Genomic DNA, 22,314 nt, shown 5'->3' with positions numbered 1-22,314 from the left:
CCAGGATGTCGAAGTCATTTCAGTGCTCAGAGGCAAGGATGTTGCAGTGGTGTGTGTGTGTGTGTGTGTGTGTGTGTGTGTGTCAGGATATCCCCCAGCAGTGGATTTCCTCTTCCTTCCTTCACTCAGGGCCAGAGACCAGGGTCATCTGGCAGACAGACATGGGAGGAAACTGGAGTGTCAACAGCAGCTAATCCGCCAAAAACTGAAGCTCATCTCAAGACCAAGGCAAATACAGAATAAAAGTCACTAATGATATCACGGATTATAGGAAGTTTTGAAATTTCCCGACAAGTTCACCACACTATATATCCAAGAGACGCAAACTGAAAGCATAATTTTTTATTGTTTTAATTTACACATTTTAATGGAAATTATTTACTGACAAATGTTAAGTCTCCTTGCCACTCCTACGGGGGCGTGAAGGATCACTGTACAGTCAGATTTTCATAGTGTTTCTTACAGTATTTACACCTTCCATCTCTGCTGGCCTTTCTCATTGACACAGCATCCCCTTCTGCAGTGGATGAGTACACAGACAAAGTCACATCTGCACGCCAAATGCTGGGTCCCCTTAGAACCGCTCTCTAAGTTTCAAGTCAAAGCATGTACAAAAAGTAAATATAGGCATAGAAAGGAAAAAAATATAATCAAAGTTATCTGTACAGTGTGTTTTAAAACTGAGTCAAGTTAATACATTCGCAAACACAAAAAAAAAAAAAAAAAAAAGTTAATCTCAAATAAACTGCAATGCAAACTCCATGAAGCTAGCCATTTTGGTACTGAATGCTGATTAGAAAACAGAAGAGAAGGTGGGAGAAATACATTTTCACACAACCAGATTCACTCAATAAATATCCTTATTCAAAACTGCCTTTAAATACTCTAAAAATGCGAACATAAAATGACAGAAATCTTTCACAGCCAGCATGGAATAGGATACTGAGAGGGCCGGTCTGGAGTGATTAATGATCATAAAGTGTTTCCTACACTAGTGCACGCTTGAGTTGCTTCACATGTTGGTCTTTAAAAAAAAAGGGAAAACCTTTCAGTAGCTTGAATGAATATCTTAAAAGGATTACTCCAAAGCTTTGAGAGTTCATCCCACTGCTCTCTGTGCTCCTTCATACATGATAACGACTGGCACCTAAATCACCTCTGTCTCTCCGGTAGAAAGCCCGGTCCTAATGCTAAAACTTTACCATATTGCACGCAAACAGCATTTTCAAAAGTATGAATATACTGTAAGCCTTTTAGTCATCCAATTCTCCTCTGTGGCCTGCAGATTAATAACCTCTGAAAACAAAGAATTCCTTTCATCATCAGTTAAGTCTTTAAGCTTTGTAATGTAAAATTACAAAGTTACATTTAGCGGCCAGAAAGCTTTGTAAGCTCCGTCACAACTTCTGCTACCAGTTGCTACAAGTTCTTGTTTTCTCTCTTTTAGAATAATGTTGAGACACTAACCCTGACTCCACTTGCTGTATGATAAAGCTTTAGCACATGCACAGAACAATCTAGCAGAAACATGGAGAGCTGATTTTGGTGCCAATCCTCTTGTCACATTATTGGGTAAGGTGACCAATGAGCCAAAGTCCATAAGAGCACAATGCAGTCCTTTAAGAGTGCAATATTTTCAGGACAACGTACCACCACAGTACAACTGTTATAACATCATTAAGGTGTGCTATATATCGTCGTGATATAACAAGCAAAATATCCCACGACTAATTTCCACAAAATAGGGACCATTTGGCTTAATCTCAAATCAAAATTGCACTATTGCTGCAAATGTTTTTCAGCATCTCAAGACAATTTCACTGGAAGCTATTTGCTCCTAAGTCCCAACCTGTGCTTTGGTGAACAGACAGTTTACAGCCGCTGAGTCTCGATTCCCACTGATCTGATCATTCAGAACGGCCTACTGTTAAATTTACAGAGCTCTCCTGCAAAAGGGCACTGTTAACACAAAACAGTGCATTTGAAACAGTCACGATCACACGCACATCTCGCACTCGACGGCTCTTCACTGAACCCTTTTAGGCTTGCACAAACCACATGCAGCAGACACTGAACAGGACACATTTTAAAATATGAATCTGAATGTCAACCTTTGATGAGCGCCTGTGTCTGCTCTCAGGTGAACTGTCCTGACTGATTAACAAAGCTCCAGCGAGCATCTGTCTGTCCTGCTCTTCTGAATGGCTGATAGTCTCTCGTGGTAAATTATTAAGCCTGTCAGTTACATGAGACCAACAGCAGAGGACAAAGGTCACAGCTCAGTGTCTCCCCCTGCTGGATGCTCAAGAAGCTAAAAACACTCATATCCTGGCATGAATACATACCTTCTATAGATGTAAACACCAAACAGCAGCTGAGTTTTACTATTTAATTTGTGGAGTTGAGGTTCTCTGAGAGGCTTCAGACTGAGTACCAGTGTCAGAGTATCTTCAGGTTTGAGAGAGACAAATTTAAGACTTTTTAATTCCGACTGGAATAAAATGTAAGAGCAAAATAAAGCAAAAACTCTGGCTAAATGGCACACTTCTGATTGAACATAGCTAATGGAAATTAAAACTAAACTGGCAGGATAACAAAGCAGCATGGCATTCATGGTTAACAAACATGAAATCTTAATGTGTTTAGTACCACAGATAGGATGTATACCATATTACTAACCCTGTTCTGTAGTAATGTAAGAGGGGATAAGCAGCACCAGCAAACCTGGTGAAAAATATTTGGTGTAGGACTTCTGCCAACTAATGTTCAAACTTTTTTCAGATCTGTTAGGGATCTGCAGTTACTTTGAATGTCCTAATAAAGGTTTTCTCCTCCTGACAAGTTTCTAGAGTCTCCACCATCATTTTCCAACACCTAAGTAGTGCAGTAAGTAATCTCAAACACCACTACTACAGCACTGGATAACCCATTCCTGCCTCTTTGAAGCCGAGACTTTCTCTGACTGCAGATTAAATTTATGCAATGTTTGATTATGTAACACAATTTGGCTCCAACTCTGGGATGTTGTGAATGCATTACAGTGTGGGGTGGAGACCAGACTCTGATGTTAGGTGGCAGCAACCTCATGAAATAGGTATTAATGCCATAATCTCAGCAAATGAGGAGATACATGCACAAAACGGGGTGGAAGGAGATCAAGGAAGAGTGACGTGGGAAGGGGAGAGCAGACGGAAAAGTCCAAATATGGGGGAGACTGGGTTGGCAGAGGGTGACCAAGGTTGTGATTTTCCAAGTGGTCTGCAAGGAATGGAAAGTTTAACGGAGCGATTCGCTGTAACCATAAAAGCCAAGAAGGTGGAAAACGGCTTAAGAGATGACAGACACACACTGAGTTTGGAGTGACATTTAGGTCCCTTATTTTTAACCACTTTTATAAATGAGGCTGAACTCAGTTCATCTCTCTCCACCTCTTCAGTATCATTTCCCAGTTCAAGCACTTACTAAAACAACCCAAACTAAGTGGTTTTTCACCTGAGATGTTTAAGTAATAATCAACAACATTTTCATATGCCTAAATGTCCATTTTGCTACTATCACTGAACGCGTTAACACAACACAACCTCTATCCAGTTAATGGAAGCTTTTACTTTTTGTTGTTAAACACTCATTGTCCGGTAGTTCTTTCAAGATGAAAATCCTGTAGAGAACAGGAAATAATGCGTTTTATGTTTCTGGTTTGTCTTGAATAAACAGAGGAAGAATTTGCTAGTTAGCATGAGCAGCAATAGCCACCATGGCTGAACAGATGAAGAAACGTACGCCACGTACAGAAACCCAAACATCATCGCCAGAAAATCCAAAGAGAAAGATGTCACAGTCCCACCCACACTGCTTGATTGACAGGTGATCTCTGGAAGGTGCAGAAACACCAAATGATCCAAGAAGATGGAGACAAAATGAAAATAACCAGGATTAAACTTTTAACAGTTAAAACTGATGCTGGACACAAGTGGGAGATGCGCTTCCAGCACATGCTTTATAAAAATGAGGAATCTCAGGTGAAATGCCTCTCTAGTCAAATCTATAAACACAAGAGTCTGAGCAGTCATGGCCTTGAGACGTCACACACAGGTCAGGACAAACTCTTTCAATGCAGCATCAGACGCTCCTCAATAGTATGGTCCCTATTTTGACCTTCATTACCAGTGTTTTTGAACATTTTGGCGCCACTATGACCGACACTGAAGTAGGTCATAGGAGCTGAGCCCCGTCATGATCAGCTCAGTGAGCTCTATTTTAAAGTCAGACTGCTGTGCTCACTAGACCTTCATATACTCATGTTTCAGCTGCCCAATTAGGGAATGCATAACATTGGGTCAATCATTTCTTCACAAGATAAATTAAGATCAGCACACACACATGTACACATACAAAAAACACACACATAACCCATGGAGGTTTTGGAAATCTTGAGCTAGAGTTGTGAGACAGACATGGACTAAACTGAGGAGGAATGAAATAATAATTGCGCTTGTAAAAGGACATTGAACAGACCGAGCAGTGGTCTGTCCATACCCGGCTCCCTAAGAAGAATTCCCAACCCGCAAGAAGCCCCGGCCCAAAGCCCAGACCCGTTTTACCTTCTCCAGTACTCAACCCAGCCCATGCCCTCAGCTCAAAGTGCATCTACTCCTGTTGTCAGTTGCCAGTGATGAGCCCCCCCACCCTTCTCTCCTCAGTTTATCCACCTTTCTCTCCTATCATTCTGGGATCTGCAGGGCCATGACCGCAGGCTTGGTCTTGAAGTACTGGTTGAAACGCAGCACAGCATACCTGCAAGACAGGAGAGCAAGGATGAAATGATGAGAGAGGCAAGATTTTTTATATACAATCAGTCCAAATACACAGCCTTTTGGTCCAGTAGCAGGCAAAACAAGTGACCAGACAGCGTCCAATTAAACACAATGACACAGGGGGGCGACACATCTGGGAATGGTAAGGTTCTTGGTTCGATCCCCAGCTCCTCCTTGAAGTGTCCTTGAGCAAGACACTCAACCACCAAACTGCTCCTGATGGGCAGCTTGGCACCCTGCATGGTAGCCTCTGCCATTAGTGTGTGAATGGGTGAATGTGAGGCAAAACACTGTAAAGCACTTTGAGTGGTCAGTGGACTAGAAAAGAGCCATAGAAATGCAGTGCATTTGCCATTTACTTATGCCTCTTTTAAAGTGACTTTAAATCCCACAGCCACCTGAAACATAAGCTCAGTGTTAACAGGTTAAAAAGGCATTCCAGTCCCACGCTCTGAACCCTGCAGTAGTGCCAGGCAACTATCAGCTTTGACGATCAGTAGAGGTATGAACAGGCTGCCTGCTAATTTGCACCCCACACAGGAGCAATGCTTCAGGACTTGCTCTACATTTTGGGTAGACAAATCTAACCATAGTCTAATTTTAATCTATATGTAATGATAAATTACCAATAACTCACCATCATTTGCACTCGACTTAATCTGTTAGTGAAATACACGGAACAGGGCTTTTGATGACATCCACCTATTTTTTCTATGAGCTCTGTCTACCAGGTGGAAGTGATTGGGTTACAATGTACAGACCTCCCTTGGTTTGCTTCCTTTCTGTGAAACCCAAGGGGAGGCAGGCCAGGTGTGTGTATACGTGTGTGTGCACATCCCCCTCCCCTAACAGGCCCAGCATTACAACAAATACAATGGGGATCAGCAATATATGTGATGACAACTGGCTGATGGGAGGATGTACATTATCACCCAACTCTAATGGAAACAGAAAAATGAAAAAAAAAAAAAAAACAAAAACCCACACATGCTGGCTTTTGGGGTTTGAGTTTCAGTCATTCGTTACATGCTATTTAACCCACACTGACAGATCCTTTTCAGGCCTATAGTCAAAGCTACCACTTATGTAATACTTTTCAAGGGGGGGGCACCACCCAGCTCGCTCACTATCTCACACACACAAACTTACCCTAGAAAGTCAAAGTCGATGGAGGAGTACTTTGCTTGGATGAGTGACCAAAAGCCCCAGAAGAAGTGCGAAGCCTTGAGAGACGAATCACAGATAAAGTTCAGCAATATGAAACACTGTGTGTGGGCAAAATGTGTGCGTGTGGATGTGCTGCCGGGATGTTCTTCCTCACCAGAGCGAATTTGTTGACCTGTACATAGAGCGTCTCCAGCTCTCGAGCGCTGACCTCCTCAGTTTTCTTGGTGAAGAGTTTGTAGGCCTGCAGGTAAACTCGGAGCCAATCCATCTGCAGCTCTCGGCTTGGGTACAGATTGTAGTCGGGCTCACTCATACCTGAACAAGTGCGCACACACACACAGACTTAAAGCTGGAAAAGGCGTATCATGTGTACATAACATAAACTTTGGCATCATAAGCCTCCTAAGAGTAGTTTCACAAACCTGCAAACTCATTGAAGTGGTTGCCGATATCAAAGGCCTGGTAGTTGTAGCTGGAATATTCATAGTCTATGAAGCGAATGTGACCTACAGGGACAACAGGACACATCATACATATTAGGTATGTAATGGTTTACATGTTTAGGTTTTTTTTTTTTTTTTTTTTTTTTAAACCATCTCCATCCCCAGCAACTCACCAAAAAAATTTAGGTATAAGGCATAGGGTTTAACCAAATTATCAGGCAACTGAATACCTGCCTTTTTTTAATATTCAATATGATATGACATGGTTATCCTCTCGGTCTTTGTATTATTAAAAGACTAATATTGTGTGACATCTTTTTTATTTTGTAATTGCAATATTCTCTTTATTAATTTTGTTTATTTGGACATGTCATTAAAAGATACTTACTCTGGTAATAGTTTTCTTGATTTTTTTTTTTTTAAATAACAGGTATTTTTTTTAAATTTAAAGATATTGAATATTGGCCCAAATATCAGCTATCAGCTGTCTCAGTCAAAAAAAAAAAAAAAAAAAAAAAAAATGTCTGAATGGGTCTTTAAAAATGTCATTTGATAAAATACAGGGAGTTCACAGTTTACAATAGTTGGCAGTAGTGTTGATTTCTAGATAATAAAGATCCTTCAAACTTAAAGCTATCATTGGCTGCCACTCAGGTCTGCCGACATGAGAAGTTGCCCGGTGAAGCTTTAACTGTATATAGCAAACTGCATTCATCAGACACTTTCAAAAGAACTTGATTAGCTACAAAGAGAGACAGGTGAGTTTTAGATGAAGGCAGAGTGATTTTCTGAACTCTAACAGCTCTACCACTCAAAGCATTTCTCAAAAACTGCCTATAATCCTTCTAAAAGCTTCTAAGAAAGAAAAAATGTTTTTAAAGTTTTTTTTTGTTTGTTTTGTTTTTTCCTTGGGAAAATGATTAAACAAAATTCCTTTAGGGGCGGCACGGTGGTGTAGTGGTTAGCACTGGCACCTCACAGTAAGAAGGTCCTGGGTTTGATTCCCACCCAGGGTCCTTTGTGTGTGGAGTTTGCATGTTCTCCCCGTGTCTGCGTGGGTTTCCGCCGCGCACTCCGGTTTCCTCCCACAGTCCAAAGACATGCAGGTTAGGTGAATTGGAGATACTAAATTGCCCCTAGGTGTGACTGTGTGTGTGAATGCCATTGTGTGTGTGTCTGTCTGCCCTGTGATGGACTGGCAACCTGTCAAGGGTGTTTCACTGCCTTCCGCCCAATGAGCGCTGGGATAGGCTCCAGCAACCCCCCGTGACCCTTGTGAGGATAAGCGATTTGGAAAATGAATAAATGAATGAAAATTTCTTTGGCTGGATTTGGCCGCTGGCTCTGTTGCATACAAACAAACTTCAGCGTTAAAACGATATCATGTTTCAGCTATGGAATTTAAGTTTTTGCTGCTTTTTTTTTTTTTTTCTTAAATTTAAGGAGAGTGGGCATTTGACCTCCATTTGTTTTCTCTTAGCTGAGACTGTAGGGAAGCTGAAAGAAACAGGAGGGAAGGCTCTTCTGGGATCTGATCCTAGGCAACCAGGGCCCATGTGGAATCTTAACCACTACACCTAATCTCTGGGCACTATGAAGATGCTTTAGATTTCCCTCTGACTGATCATTTGGGCTGTTGTGGCTGGCTGACGCTCGACCTACCCTCCTTGGTGTTGTGGATGATGTTCTTGCAGAGCAGGTCGTTGTGGCAAAGCACCACAGGGGATCCCAGCGTAGACAGATGCTCCTTCATCCATAGCATCTCCTGCTCCAGCACTGCCTTGCTGGGAACCTCCTGCTGGATCCTGGATAGGGGTAGCCAAAAACAAACAAAAAAAAAAAAACAGAGAAAGACATGGCAAGTCAGAAAGACCAAACGTAAGCTGAGATTCAACACGTTGATTAAAAATTGTCGCTAAAAATAAACAGCACTGGCCATGTATAGACAGTAGAGTGACAGCTAATCTAGTTTTCTTGGGTTGTTATTGGCCAAAACAAGCAGCCTTGCCCTTGTTTTGGTATCATAGGAAAGCAGAATGGGAACATGAGAGAGATAAAAACAACCGAGGCCAACATGCACAGGCAGCACACAGTCATCAGAGGATTGTTGGCCTGCTGGCCCCCTGGGGAACAGAGGTACAGAGAAACAAATTCTCAGCAGACGATCACACAGTCATGGTGCAGCATTGTGTTCCTGAGTCCCTTAGGCTGCAGTTACACGTCTCATTTTGGCCCAAATTTTGATATTTAAATGTTAAAATATTTAAATACCGCTGCAGGCTTTGTGTCATTAGGATATGTCAAACGAGCTTAAAAATTCAGAGCGTGGATAATTTTTTCAACTCTTTAATAAAATTAATCTTGTTATCAAGCACCTAGTCTAGCCAACTAAAGCGCTAGGCTATGTTTTCTTTTTTTATGTGTGCATGACCTCCTTTATTTTATGAGTCATGCAACTGCAGTATGTCCACTCTTCAGCTGAAAACGCTGTCCTGCACCACTTCTGTCTGTATTCACTTGTATCTATATGTTTGTCCATGCTATGTCCATGTCTCTGTTCATTGCTTGTATGTGCCATGTGGCTGAACTATTTCTAATCCACCCTGGATTCCCACTGAATCACTGACTTCCATGAGTTTTGAAAATGTGGAATGATGGTGGCATTAAGAGCGAAATTCACTTTTTTGTCCACCCCAAGACTTGCCACTTAGTGTGTCCTGACTTTACCGGATAACCAATAGCCTTCTGACCGCTCTGTCAGTCTGTTTCAGTGGACAGCACAGAAAAGGTTAAGTCGCTGGGGAAGTGTCTTGACCAATCAGACTGCCTCACTGAGCAGAGACCCCTCTGCTCAAGGTAATGGGCTTACAGGGATAATCTACAGTCAGCCTGATAGCAGGAGATGAGAGAAAGAGAAACAGGGTACTCGAGGGAAACACACACACACACACACACACATCCTCTCACACACCTTTTCTGCTAAGACAGCTGGGTACCTATAGCGAGTCTGTCTTAACCTGCTGCTGCATCTTTTTCAGACTTATTTGCTCAATCTCTGTCTCATATAAACCCCAACTAATAAACCGTGGATCTGTTGCAGGCAGCTTTATTATACCAGCCAGTGTGTTTTTTTTCTGTGTTTACCGAACGGCTCACAGCAGGCAAGCACAGTTTAACAAAACAGCGAGACAGATCTTTCACAATTCTTCAAAGACGGATGTCAACATCTGGGCTTCCCCCCTCTTGTCTGCCTAAGACCACTGTACAAAAAAATGTCTGCTATCCAGGACATTTGAGCTGTCTCTGTTACCGAGGAGGAGAGCAAAGTGACCTGATAAACAGAGCTATGCAAACATCTGTTGGCCCACTGCATGCCTCAGCCTCCCTAATCCAGCCTGCTATTATGGTTACAGTTATATAAGCCACTCGCTGGACTTAACCTAATAGCCATCAGAACAAAGTTATCAGCTGGAGCTGGGCAGCGGGCCAGGTTATGAACAGGCTCATCTTTGATAGCTCTACAACGTCTGGTGCCAAGTCAGAAACTTAGGGCTGTCTTAGGGCTGAACTCCCTTGGCTCCCTTGGTCTATTCTTTGGCCAAACTAAACTGCTTTGCTTGGACAATCAGTTTTCTCTCCATCTTTTCATAAACTTTCTTGCCAGTGGTTTTTGGTGACTTTTCCCTGACTTCGCTATACATTTGAGCTACATTTCCATGCCAAAAAGAATCTTTTTTTTTTTTTTTTTTTTAGAATTGCCACTAAAAAGATCTGTTTTAAATGCTATAAATGTTGTGAAAGTTTGACCAAAAAAGTAGATAAGGTAATAAGCTATTTTCAACTTTTTTCACCAGACAGATAAACTGATGCATAAAACACACACATGAGAAATTCCAAAGCACCACAATGATTCTTTCACCAAGTCATTACTGTTACAGTCATTTTCCTGTAACTTTTCCAGGGCCTGGAAATTATTACTTTACATTGCTGACCCTCACAAAAATCCAACACGTTTCATCTCCAGTGCAATTCCATCTACCCAAATGTCTGCCTGAGCCTAAAGATCAAAAGCTGTCAGACTCATAACATGTTGCCTTTGACACCCTTGGAAGCTAAATCACTTTTCTTGCATTTAGTGTTTTTTAAATGCAAGGAAAAAGGCTTTAAATATTTTTTTAAAAAAACTAACACCACATGTAATGCCTGCATGTCTAAATAAAAAATGCACTATCATTGTCAAACAGATTAGTTTCTTGAGTGCGCAAAAAGAAGGCTGTTTTTGTGCAAAATGCAACTCTACCTTTGTTTGATGTGATGAGCAAGATGTCAATTTTATACAAAGAGCTAGATAAACTAGTACAAAAAAATCAAATGCAAATCCAATGTTTAGATGGAAAAATCAATTTTTACTTGTCAACCTAAGTTCCTGTGTTGTGGAGAGCCCAGTTGTTCAACAATGTCAAAATGCATTGCAGATGATTGATGAAGCCAGCTGACAAAGTGCTCTCAGATCATATCAGGGTCATGGACGGCTGCCTCTATCCAAATGAGGTTGTGCTTGCTGTGCTATTTGCATCTTTATTAATTTGCTTAAAGAGCTAAAGGCAAGAGCACAAACCAAGAAGCCAAATCTCACCTGACATTGGAGGCCTGCTCGGTGAACTCGGTGGCCACTAAGAAGTATTTACGCATCGTGATCCAAAGGCTGGGTTTGGGGATGCAGCCGTTGTGTGCATGGATGGCGTGGATACGAGCCATCTCCGTGGCTATCAGTCTGACAAGACACACACACACAGTCAGAAAGAGTTCACTCTCAGCAACAGACAACACACTGATATCTGACAGAAAGTTAAATACAGTTATAATACTATTACATATAAAATACAGAGACAGACAGTCCTGCTTCAAGGCTAAGACACTTTTATCTCCAAGGTTGGATGAGGAATACAAACTCTCTCAAACTTCCTGGAAAGAGCCTGATGGTAAATTAATATATCACACATATTGTATTACACACTCAGTGCACACAGAGTAAAGTGTTTAAGTACCAAAGCTGATTTCAATTTGCATAAAATGATGAACTGGTAATTAATAAATGTATTATAAATATGTTTACTCTGGTTGCAGACTCAAATTCATTCTGATTGGCTATGACACTGATACTTAACATTGGATTGATGAGTGCCTAGTCAAACCAGTACTTTTTAGCTGCTGTTACTTTGAGAAATGCAGCAATAAAAGTGAAAATACACTCAAAATGGCAATAAAATATATATTTCCCTGAAGTGAAGTCGAGTAATTGAGCTTAATGATTATGATGACATTTATCTAAATGATTGGGAAATGCAGGATGAATCTGAACACGTTAATGCACTGTTCATCCAACACCTCGGCCTGTATTCATAAAAGGCACCAGCACTTTTAATCCCGCTTAAGTGCACACTATCATGATGGCAGATATTCTCCTGATTCATAAAAGGGATTTACCAGCTGTAAGCGATTCATGAAAAGCATGCAGCTGCATAACAAATACTATCAGCTTTGGTCAGACGGTAATCCCAGCTCAAGTTCAGACCTGGAGATGAAGTCAAGTTGGGTATTACTCCAGATAATAATTAATACATGAAAATCAGGGCCATTGATAAAAATAAGGCCTAAACTGAGACCACTGTGTTAGATTTATTATTCATCATACTTTCTATCAATAATAACCGTGATAATAATAATAATATTACTAATTCTAACTGATTTGCTGGTGGAGGAAAGATTCACCAGCAACTTGTCACTTAAAACACAGTATTCTCTTGATGAACATGTTGGTTTTCTTCCTCATTCTGTGCCTCCAGACACAGCTGATTACTACAGATAATAAAATATGTATAAGCTCATTAACGTGTTGATTTTCTTTGGCTTTCACCTGGGACACACCTGACAATGACGCCCAGGTAACACGAATCCACCCAGCTAATCAGCACCACTGTAACTTTATCAATCACACCAAATTAACACACTGTTGGAAAAAAAAAAAGCTGAAAAAAAGGCAAAAACAGACAAAACAGTGAGCAGTGCGATGACCCCTGACCTGAGCAGGAAGGGATCGCTGAGGTCCTGCGTCCTCAGGGCGTCACCCTCCATGAACTCGTAGCAGATACCGTTCTGGAAGGTGCAGTAGAGGCGAGGAGCGCAGCCATTAGCATGCAGCACCTGGATTGTATACAAACACACAGAAAGATTAGAGAGGAGCAGCAAGTCTGGAGCGCCGGCTGATTTTTCCACTGAGACCGTTCTGCTTGTCAGCTGGTCATGCAAGACTAAGTGAGTTTGCCCCAGTGGTCTGTCATGTCTGTTTCACGTCTAAGGGGGAAAAAATTAAACTGATTGATTGAACCCGGCCTTACATTCCAGTTTGATTTCTGTTGTTTTTACCTGGAAGCTCTTGAGCTCATTGTCTCGGTCCACAATGAGCTCCGTCTTGTTCCCGTACACTCGGACTAGCACCATGTCCTCAGGGGTGTCCTCCAGGTAGCAGCCCACCAGCTTGTTGGTGGTCCCATCAGTGAAGAGCTGGGAGGGGAGAAAAGAAGTCACGTCATTCCTGCAGATATCTGAGCTACACAGAGGAAATGATATGATGTCCTTGGCCTCTGTGCAGCAAAGTGACAGTCACAAGAGGAAAGCCCTAGCAGGAAGATTGTTTCATCAGGCCTATCTCTGTTGAGTCTCGCTCACTTTTTTTTCTTTTAAAAATGCAGCTATCAGCTCTGTTTAGGTCAGGAGTATCAGTGCAGATGGCCGACTCTGGAAGTGTAACTGTCAAAATGACATCACCTCTGACCTACATGAGATGAGTGAGTCACACGTTGACACGCATAAGGCCAATGTCCACTGCCTTGATCCGTGTGTTCCTGCTCCATGCCAGTCATGTCACGTTCAGGTCGCTGACGTAATGTCCTCCAGCTATTTTTATAGCACAGATGTCGCAGAGCAGCAACAGTCAGCCTTAACTGGGACTGGGACTGTTTTTAACAGAGCTGAATAATTCATCTAAGCATTATTGAAATCATAATATGGCCAAGTGCATTATCCAAATTGCAGGTGCTGCAATTTTTTGATGAAAAAGGTAAAAAGGACGAGAAAAAACAAACAAACAAACAAACAAAAAAAAACAATTGTAAATGAAGTATTGCGGTGCTGCAGAGATGGCCTGGCCATATTCTCCAGACATTAGAAAATATGTTTGTTTGATATAGACCCAAGCAAAAAAAGACTTGTTTTGTTTGTTTTAGAGAAAATGAAATTAATATTGTGGTGCAAAATCATCATTCCCATATTAACATTCCCATTACCATACTGTTCAGACTGGATGTTTTTGTTTGTTTGTTTGTTTGTTATTTACCTCAGTTACAAGTGAGCCATGCATCTAATGGATTGTATGTCCTTTTAGTATTTTAATTTTTCTATCTTCTCACTTTTTTCCATTTCAGTCAGTAGCTTCAATCGAGAAAGTAAACTCTGGGAAGGCTGGCACAATAAAGATTATTTTTTTATATTAAGTTATAGGCACAGACCTGACCAGCCAGGTAAACTAGGCTACAACAGCGCGATCTAACCCCGAGAAAATAAAGTAGACAAGTGCAACCGATCATTCATTTCAATTGGTAAACTGAAATTTGTTGCTCAGCAAATAATGAGATCATATAACATATTGAGATTTTGTTTATTTATTGTGAATATAAACTCACACTAATCTAAATAGCGTAGTTACACATTTCACAGTGAAGCTGGTTCAGGAAAAAAAAAAAAAAAAAGAAGTATTTTAAAATAGACCAGCCCCAAAACGCGATCAGAGGCAGCCGCAACTGCACCAGTGGATACAAAAACGGTGCATAAAACGGCTCTGTGTCGGCTCGATTACAAGTGCATCTAAAAATGAGATCAATCGTGGGCGCTGGTCTTCAATGAGGGAGTACCAAACATGCTCTCACCCCACAGATATCTGTGTCACTGCCTGGCGGTTTCTCAGTCTACATTTAGCTACACAGCTGTGTCTCAATTCTGATTTTTTTTCCCCCACATTAAATAACACACATCTAAGTTTTTTGACGCACAGTAGATGAAAAAAAAAAAAAAATCTGATGTTTAAATTTTTGGTCTGTGGCCATGAGTCAACAATCATGGCTTTGAATGCATGTTGTCAGTTCCAAATAAATTAACATTCACATACTCATTGTCAATAGGCGTCTTCAAAATTCCTCAAAATAATAACATTCAGTGTGTCAGTCTGTTTCTTAAGTCGGCACTACAACCTGATCCTCAAAGCCTGAAGTGCAGGTTAATTATTGCATTTCAAAGCACATGCAGCAACTACAGACACTGTTAATAATACAGCCTGGTGTATATTTCCTCTCCAGCTCTTTGATTTCAGATTATTAACCTTCATTAAACTTCACTGATCCAGTCATATGACAATTTGAGGTGGCTCTTGAATATTTTGTACTGAACTTACTTAATTTGGTCTAGCATTTGCATCATACATTATGGATGTAAACATTTGGTTCTAGACATTTTCAACTGTGTGAAATAACTCAGTGATTAACTGCATTGGTTCCTTTGCAGTGTATGTGGTTAGTGGACAAACTAATGCAGCTTCACTGATTTGTCAGAAAATGGACAGAATATTTGATCATATTCATCTGTTGATTGATTTAAGAGAATGAAATGGTAAGGAGAAAACATGCCGAGAAGGCATTGCTCATAACAGCACTACCTTACAGAGATATGAAAAAAACTGTACAGTATTTGCAAAAACTGACCTGGATACCCTTTAATTATCCTAAGATTATACCAGGCTTTCACATTTCTAATTGCTTCTATAATCCTTTGATGGTGTACACTGCATTGTTTCAGGGTTCACTACGATTTCCCCCAAAACAAAATAGATGGAGGCAAATCCCTGCATTTTTTTTAAAAAAAAGTTAAACATGACTAAACTTTCTGTTTGTCAAATTGGATGGAAATCTGATGGATGGGACCGATGTGTCATCAGCCCTGTCTGGACAACGGACAGTGCTCTTTGAAAATTAATTGAAATGAATGTACACAGACAGACAAAACAGATCACTGTGGCTACATTTAGGAGCTGTAACATCACATAGATATGTTTTTTTTTTTTTGGAAACTGGCTATTAACTATACATTTGCATTATTTACAATTTACTGGATCTACTTTCCCGATCCTCCAGATTACCAGATCAACTTTCTGGTTGATCCAGTAGTTTATGAAATGTTAGGACCTTTAGAGGTCAACATTCAAAATCTTAGATCACAGCTTCTTTATTTGATGCTCATTGACTCATGTTTTGAACTTGTTCATCTTTTTGGTGAGAATTATGTTGCTGGCATTGAGTCTCCTACAGGGAGATGTTGCGGCATCAAGTCGACAGGTGCAATGACTCTTCTAAAATGAAACATGAGCAAAAAGCAGTCTCGTTCTGGAGCTGGGCTTTCAGTGCCGCGACAGCATCACTCCAGTGGACACCAGTAGCCAGTGGGCTAGTAGATCCCACCGCGGTGAACACAATAACAACATACACACTGCCTGCGTCTCCCCCAGCGCAGTCGCCCATCCACACATTACTGGCATTCCACACGTGGCTGACCACAAAGATGGGCACACAGGCATCCCTGTTATGACTGTACATACACAAGCATACACGCCTTTCCTACCACATGACTGATCCTGTCTACCCGCCACACAATGCACCACTAAGACCAGCGATCAATATGTCGACAGACGGCGATAAGCTCAGACCCAGACAGAGGTAAACATTCAGCCATATACTGCCTGCAGAGGACAATGGCAGTGCCATCATGTTTGTCAATGAAGGACAGTCTGCGCTCTGTGGTGTTCGTGTTTTGCTCTGAATGCACAGTGATGCTTGTCTTTGGCAAAACTCATTCCTTTTGCCTAATGCATGAGACAAAACTGGCTGTAAGAGGACACTGTTGTTGTTAGTATGTTGTGGTGTTTTTTGGAACTGGCTGTGCATACTGAAGATGTTTGGGAAGTGAGCAGTGTGTTTTTACAGTAAATGTCTTCCTGTCCAGGTGGCCAGGCGAGTCAGGTGTTTGTGTGAACAGTGCTGCCCTGCCCATCTTTACCACACTCTGCTCTTAGTATTCCCATCAAAACACGAACCGCGCCGCTCAGTAAGTTTTCATCTCAACCAAATGACCCGGTTCTGCTCTCATCTCACACACGCTCCTCACTCCATCCTCCTCTGTCTACTGGTTTGTGAATACACTGCCAGTGGTGCAGCTGTGCTGGTCTACACGAGGTCTGTTAGACAAAAGGCATCAGCAGTGACAAAGCCTGTTTGGGTGGCAGTCATTGAGAAAAGCCCTGCTGGTCTGGCCTATAGAAAAAGAGATAAACACGGTCACTGTCACGTTCTCAGTCACCACGGGTCTGAGTGGGTGGGGTGTGGGATCCCTTGATGTAAACACACAGTTACCCCAGGTGCGTTTAAAAACAGCTCAATCCTCCGTCTTCGTAAAACGTAATGATGCCATCATATCCGCATACGCAGCCGTCCTAAAGAGTTTGACCTTGCCATGAAACACGAGTCACCTGATCCTATTAGTGGGAATCAATTATGCATTTCCCTTTCCCTGACCGGGTGAATCCCTAAAATGGATTGTTCACCAGCACACTGAGACAAAGTGTAAGTTTGAGAGGGGGTGACAGGTTGCATAGACTCAGTGTTCTGGGAGTTTTACTATGGTTGAAGCTAAGCATAAAACTCTGCAATTTCCATATCTTAGCACAAACACAGAAAAAACAACACTGAACATCTGCATCTAAACCTATGCAGACAACTTTTAAAATCAACAACCTCTATTGTGGCTGAAGAACAGCTATTCAGGATCAAATGGTTACTGGTAACAAAATTTGTGTTTCCCTGTGAACCTCACAGTCTCTATCACCTGAACTAAACGCACACTGCAAACACAAGACGAACTCCAATTTACATCATGCAGGAGCTCAGGCAGGACTCCGGCCGACACACCTGGCGTATCATGTTTAATCCACTGTTTCTATTTTACCACTTGTAAAAACACATTATGCAATAATGCCGCATTTTGGAATAACTTCCCAAAATGTAATAACTTTTGTTAATTTTGTAAAAACACCCCCATTTTTGTAATAACTTGCCACATTTTGTATTAAATGTAATCAAATCAAATGTAATCAATTTTACAGCATTTTGTAATATTATCTGCGGTCTGTCTATTGAGGGCAGGAGACGGGGTGATCATGTATTATAAACACTCCCCTCACTCTTCCCTTACCTTAACCTCTCTCTGGTGGTATGTAAATGAAGACAGCAGTTGTGGCATATTATAAGAAAGAATAGGGCAACTCCCACATGAACCTATGTAGTAACAGCCATAATATGTTTACAACAATATGTGAGGAAATTTATTAAAGCTGGGACTGATCTAGTCCAATATTGGTATTGGGTGGCAATACTGACAAAATTCACCCATCAGATATTGGACTGACATTACTGATCCATTAACGAATCCAGATTTCATAGTCAGATGTTTTTATGAATAATAAATTTGTTATAATGTGTTGTCTCCTATCATGCTATGCGTCAGACGCACAGGCGGAGCTCACAGTGGACCATGAAAGGACTTTTAGGTGGGGGACAAAAAAAAAAAAAAAATTATGTAGCTCCATGCTACCGCTCTGCTGTACTCGCCACGTCCTGGGTCTGCGTGTTGTAACCATAACAACATCCAAAGCGCTTCAGGAGCAAGGAGAAACACCAACAGTAAGCACTTTAAAAAAAAAAAAAAAAAAAAAAGCAAAGTAAAAACTGTAGGTGGTTGTGGGCTGTGGGCGGAAGACCCACGCAACAGGAGGGAGACGACCAGTTTAGTTTTGTTATGATAACAGGGGTACCTCCTGGCTGGCTTCCATACCTGCATTTGGTGAATTTTACCATTTGATGGTACCCCTTGACATGATAGGACACACCGAGTGTTCACTGTCTGGACAAATGGGCGATTTCTGCGCCACAGTAGTCCAGGACTCAGGTTTGTTCGAGGACACGGGTGTGTGAATAGGCGCGGCTTTTTTACGAGGGCCAGCCCACATTCCACTCCGCCCACAAACAACGCTCACCTGCGCTCACCTCTCACTGAAACTGAATTAAGGCCAAGCGATTTTCTTCACCCATTTAAAAAAACCCTTTAGTCTGCAACTGATAGAGCTAGTTACCTAAGAAGAGCTGTGTGGTTTACTACAGTCTCATGTAACCTTAATATAACCTTAACACAATACCACCAACACCAACAACAATAGTTATAATAACACTCAAGAAAAAAGAGCTCTGCTATTGGTATCAGAGATGTAGTGGCTACCAGATACCGCCACAAGTCACTAAGGGGAGAAATAAGGAGATGTCACATGTTGTCGAAAAAACTCATCCCCTTTCCCCTCGCCATACAGGTGAACAGGTGAATATACTGTAGGTGACTGTGCAGTGTGCAATACAAAAGACAATATATACATTTAATAGGATGCTGCATATTGCTCACACAGGCAGATATCAAAATTCAGGTAAGAGAATCTGACTGTAAGTGAACAAGTGTATCAGTGCATCTCTTAAATTTATTACATTCTGCATTCAAGGTTTTTATAACAAAATGCAGCAAGATATTACAAAATGAAGGATTTTTTTTATTACATTTGGTAAGGTTATTACAAAATGCTGCATTACCATATAATGTGTTGCTCTACCACTGTTAAAACTTTTGTTCTGTGACAAGAGAAAATGATTATTTTTTTTCCTTCTTCTTTTCAGCACTAAGTAGGCAGACCAAAGTGATCGGTGAGTCCACTGTCCACTGTAATTTTCAACAGAGTACGTATCTGATCTGGAAAGAATAAGGCCGATCAAGGAATGATTTCAATCAAGGGAAGCCAAATTGTTTCATATCAAAGACGTCTAAATGGATCCAGACTACCCACTCTATTTGATGGGATTGTGTCATGTGGAATCCCATTTGTCAAGATTTTTTAATTTGCTAGATATGGATCAAATACATGACTATTTAACTGTTCATACAATAGGCAGAGAGGACAGTAATTGGGAAATGTGAAACCTATAATAAAAACACTCATCCTCATGCATTATCTTGTGCTAACAACTAGGAAGTGAAATATCAATTTAAGTGATATAATAATTATACTACTCCTTGGTAGACCATAATGCCATGTTGTTATCATATCATATCGTTACATAAATATGGACATGCATGATATTAATATCTCAAAAGCCAATGACATGGATGATATCAAATTTAGGGTTAACCTAAAACTGTGATTAGTCTGTTCTAATCAAAAAAAATATTCTGTGAAGCAACTGCTTTTTCTACATGGATTAGGCATTACTATGTTGTTTTTTTTTGAAGAATGCTCGATTTTCACTGTTGTTACACTTAAAATATTGTCAAAGCATTGTGTTGACACAGAGGTTGCAGCAAAATGTTTTATTTTGTTTTATTATTTTATTTTATTTTATTTTGAATGCAGCCAAAGACAGTGATTGCTCTGATCAATAAACTACTGTGTGAAGTAAGTGCAGTTTGCTTCATTTTCACTGTGGCCACACTTCAAGTAAGTGTGAACCCATAGACCTACCATATCACTATCGAGATATTTGATGTGTATGTATATCAAGGTTTGAAATTTTGTCCATATCCTGCAGGCCTGCTCCTTGGCCTGGTTGAAATCCCTGGAAAACTCTCACTACACCTCTGATGGTCCCCAAACCCCACTTTAGGAAACAGTGTTCACTTCACCATTAAAACTCAGTCCTATTAGCACGGACTCCCAACTCACACTGATGACAAACCGTAGATAGACATCGACTGCAGGACCCAAGGTAATACCAAGGAGTCAGTGTTAGCTGTCTCTTGGCCAGGCTAAGGTGGTTAGGCCTCCCTACAAATTTGATAATATCCTGCACCCCTACTCCCCAGTCTGGTTGAGATCCCTGGAAAATTCTCACGACACCTCTGGTGGTCCCCAAACCCCACTTTAGGAAGCAGTGTTCACTTCACCATTAAAACTTACGTGCTATTATTAGCACGGATTCCCAACTCGCACTGATGACAAACAGTAGAAAGACATTGACTGTAAGACGCAAGGTAACACCAAGGAGTCAGTGTTGTTAGCTGTCTCTTGGCCAGCCGAGGTGGTTCGGCCTCCTTAAAGCTGACAGGTAACATTCACCATCTTTCCACATCGACTTGAAGCTTTTCACCACGTCACACCCATCTGGCAACCCTGTGCCGCTAACCCAGCAGCGTGACTCTCCAGACGCTCACCATTCACGATGAATAAGACGTAACCTTAGCTAGCAAACTACATACATTGCACTAAGGACATGTAGCTAACGCTGCATGCAAGTAGGATACTGAAGCATACGAATAAATACATAATACATGTTTCTGATAACCCTTGGGTGAACGACACCCAGCTTAAGGTGGTGTTAGTTTACCGGCTTCTTAGTTTGTCAGCACCTAGCTAGCTTAATATACACCGAGACGCTTAGTTGGTATAAACTCGTCGTAGCAGAGAATATACATCAATAAATGTAGGTTTCTATTCAGGAAAGTTATCGAAAGCGTCTTATCGTTTGACTCAGTGGAATAAGGCTTGAGCTAATGAGCGGCTAGCTACTTAAGGGCCTCCTCCAGCTGGCAAGTCAGGGCTCAATTGATGCTACCGAGCTGTCAATCTTAGCCTAGCATGATGCTACGGCATAATCTGCACAGCTAGCATGGCGGCTCACGGTACCTTGGTTTTGACGTGGTTCATGTCCCACGCCGGTCTCAGCTCTTTAATAATCTTCATCGCCCCGTCCGTTACGTTGTGCTCGTCCACGAAAATGGGGATTTTTTTAATGACCGGCGACCCGACGGGCACATGTATTTCCGTCTCCATTCCGTGTCTTTTACGGTAATCTTCGTTTTTTTTACGGTTGTTTCTGGGAACTGGAGCATGCAAGTTAAAGTTAACCGTTTTTTTTTTTTGCTGTTTAGGCGAGTGACGGGCCGGTCTTATGGAGACACAGGGCGGACTCGTCGGCTGTCACTGTGACGGTGAAGTGCAGCCGGAGGATGCTGGCATCAGACTGCCGGTGTGGATGCTCGTCGCCGGGTTTCTTCTTTGGCTTCTTCTTCTTCGTCTTTTTATTGGCGGGTGGCTGCCCTTTAACGGAGCATTACCGCCACCATCTGTTAATGTGCAGTATGCGCAGATTCTGGCGGATAAGAAAACATACCTAAAAGGGTATATAAACAAAGAGTAGATTAACCCTCCTGTTATGTTCACATTTTTGAACATCTTTTATGTTTGGGGTCAATTTGACCCCTGAAGTTTAAACCTCCACTAAATTATTATAACTAAAATTGTTATCAAAGTTTATGTGTCAAGTACTTTATGTTTCTTTGTTGACGACCTAAATAGCCCTTTAAATAAAACATAACTCCCCACCACCCCTACTTATACATCCAGTATTCCTATTACACGACAATGGAAAAATATTCAAATCACCATAAAATCTCACTGATTGATCTAAAATTGGAAAGAAATATTAATTCTTGGTGTTTTAATGGCTTTATATTATTTCTAAGTAACGATTTTTGTTATTTATAACCAATGCGTTACAAAGTGTGTACAGGACATTGAAAATATATCATCATGTCAATTTCATGTTTACCTGGTAGTGCCCATTACATTAGGAACACTCATTAAATATGAAGCAAAAAAAAAAAAAATGATGTTAATCATTTATTTAGAGACGTTAAAC

General features: G+C 41.1%; 1 protein-coding gene across 1 annotated transcript; it reads right to left on the bottom strand.

The window, feature by feature from the left end:
- Nucleotides 1-327: 327 nt before the first annotated feature.
- etnk2 (ethanolamine kinase 2) lies at nt 328-21,649 on the bottom strand. Its single transcript, XM_030051273.1, has 9 exons — nt 21,300-21,649; nt 12,851-12,988; nt 12,507-12,628; nt 11,061-11,198; nt 8,087-8,229; nt 6,404-6,487; nt 6,136-6,296; nt 5,964-6,037; nt 328-4,794 (listed from the first exon to the last, which is right to left on the bottom strand). Exons 1-9 carry the CDS (start codon nt 21,444-21,446, stop codon nt 4,722-4,724), a joined length of 1,080 nt encoding a protein of 359 aa, XP_029907133.1. The 5' UTR covers nt 21,447-21,649; the 3' UTR covers nt 328-4,721.
- Between the last annotated feature and the right edge of the window lie 665 nt (nt 21,650-22,314).

The sequence above is a fragment of the Myripristis murdjan genome, chromosome 5 (assembly GCF_902150065.1).
Source record: "Myripristis murdjan chromosome 5, fMyrMur1.1, whole genome shotgun sequence".
Classification (NCBI taxonomy): Eukaryota; Metazoa; Chordata; class Actinopteri; order Holocentriformes; family Holocentridae; genus Myripristis; species Myripristis murdjan.
The sequence above is the reverse complement of the archived record's forward strand: the minus strand, read 5'-3'. Positions and strand labels throughout refer to the sequence as shown.

What these genes read in the sequence shown, in the direction of transcription:
- etnk2 (XM_030051273.1), bottom strand. Translation starts at nt 21,446, where the DNA reads ATGGAGACGGAAATACATGTGCCCGTCGGGTCGCCGGTCATTAAAAAA. An exon ending in TGAACCACGTCAAAACCAAG is followed by an intron (nt 12,989 to 21,299) that starts GTACCGTGAGCC and finishes CTCCCCTCCCAG; the next exon opens with CTCTTCACTGATGGGACCAC. An exon ending in CATCCACAACACCAAGGAGG is followed by an intron (nt 6,488 to 8,086) that starts GTAGGTCGAGCG and finishes TTGTCCCTGTAG; the next exon opens with GTCACATTCGCTTCATAGAC.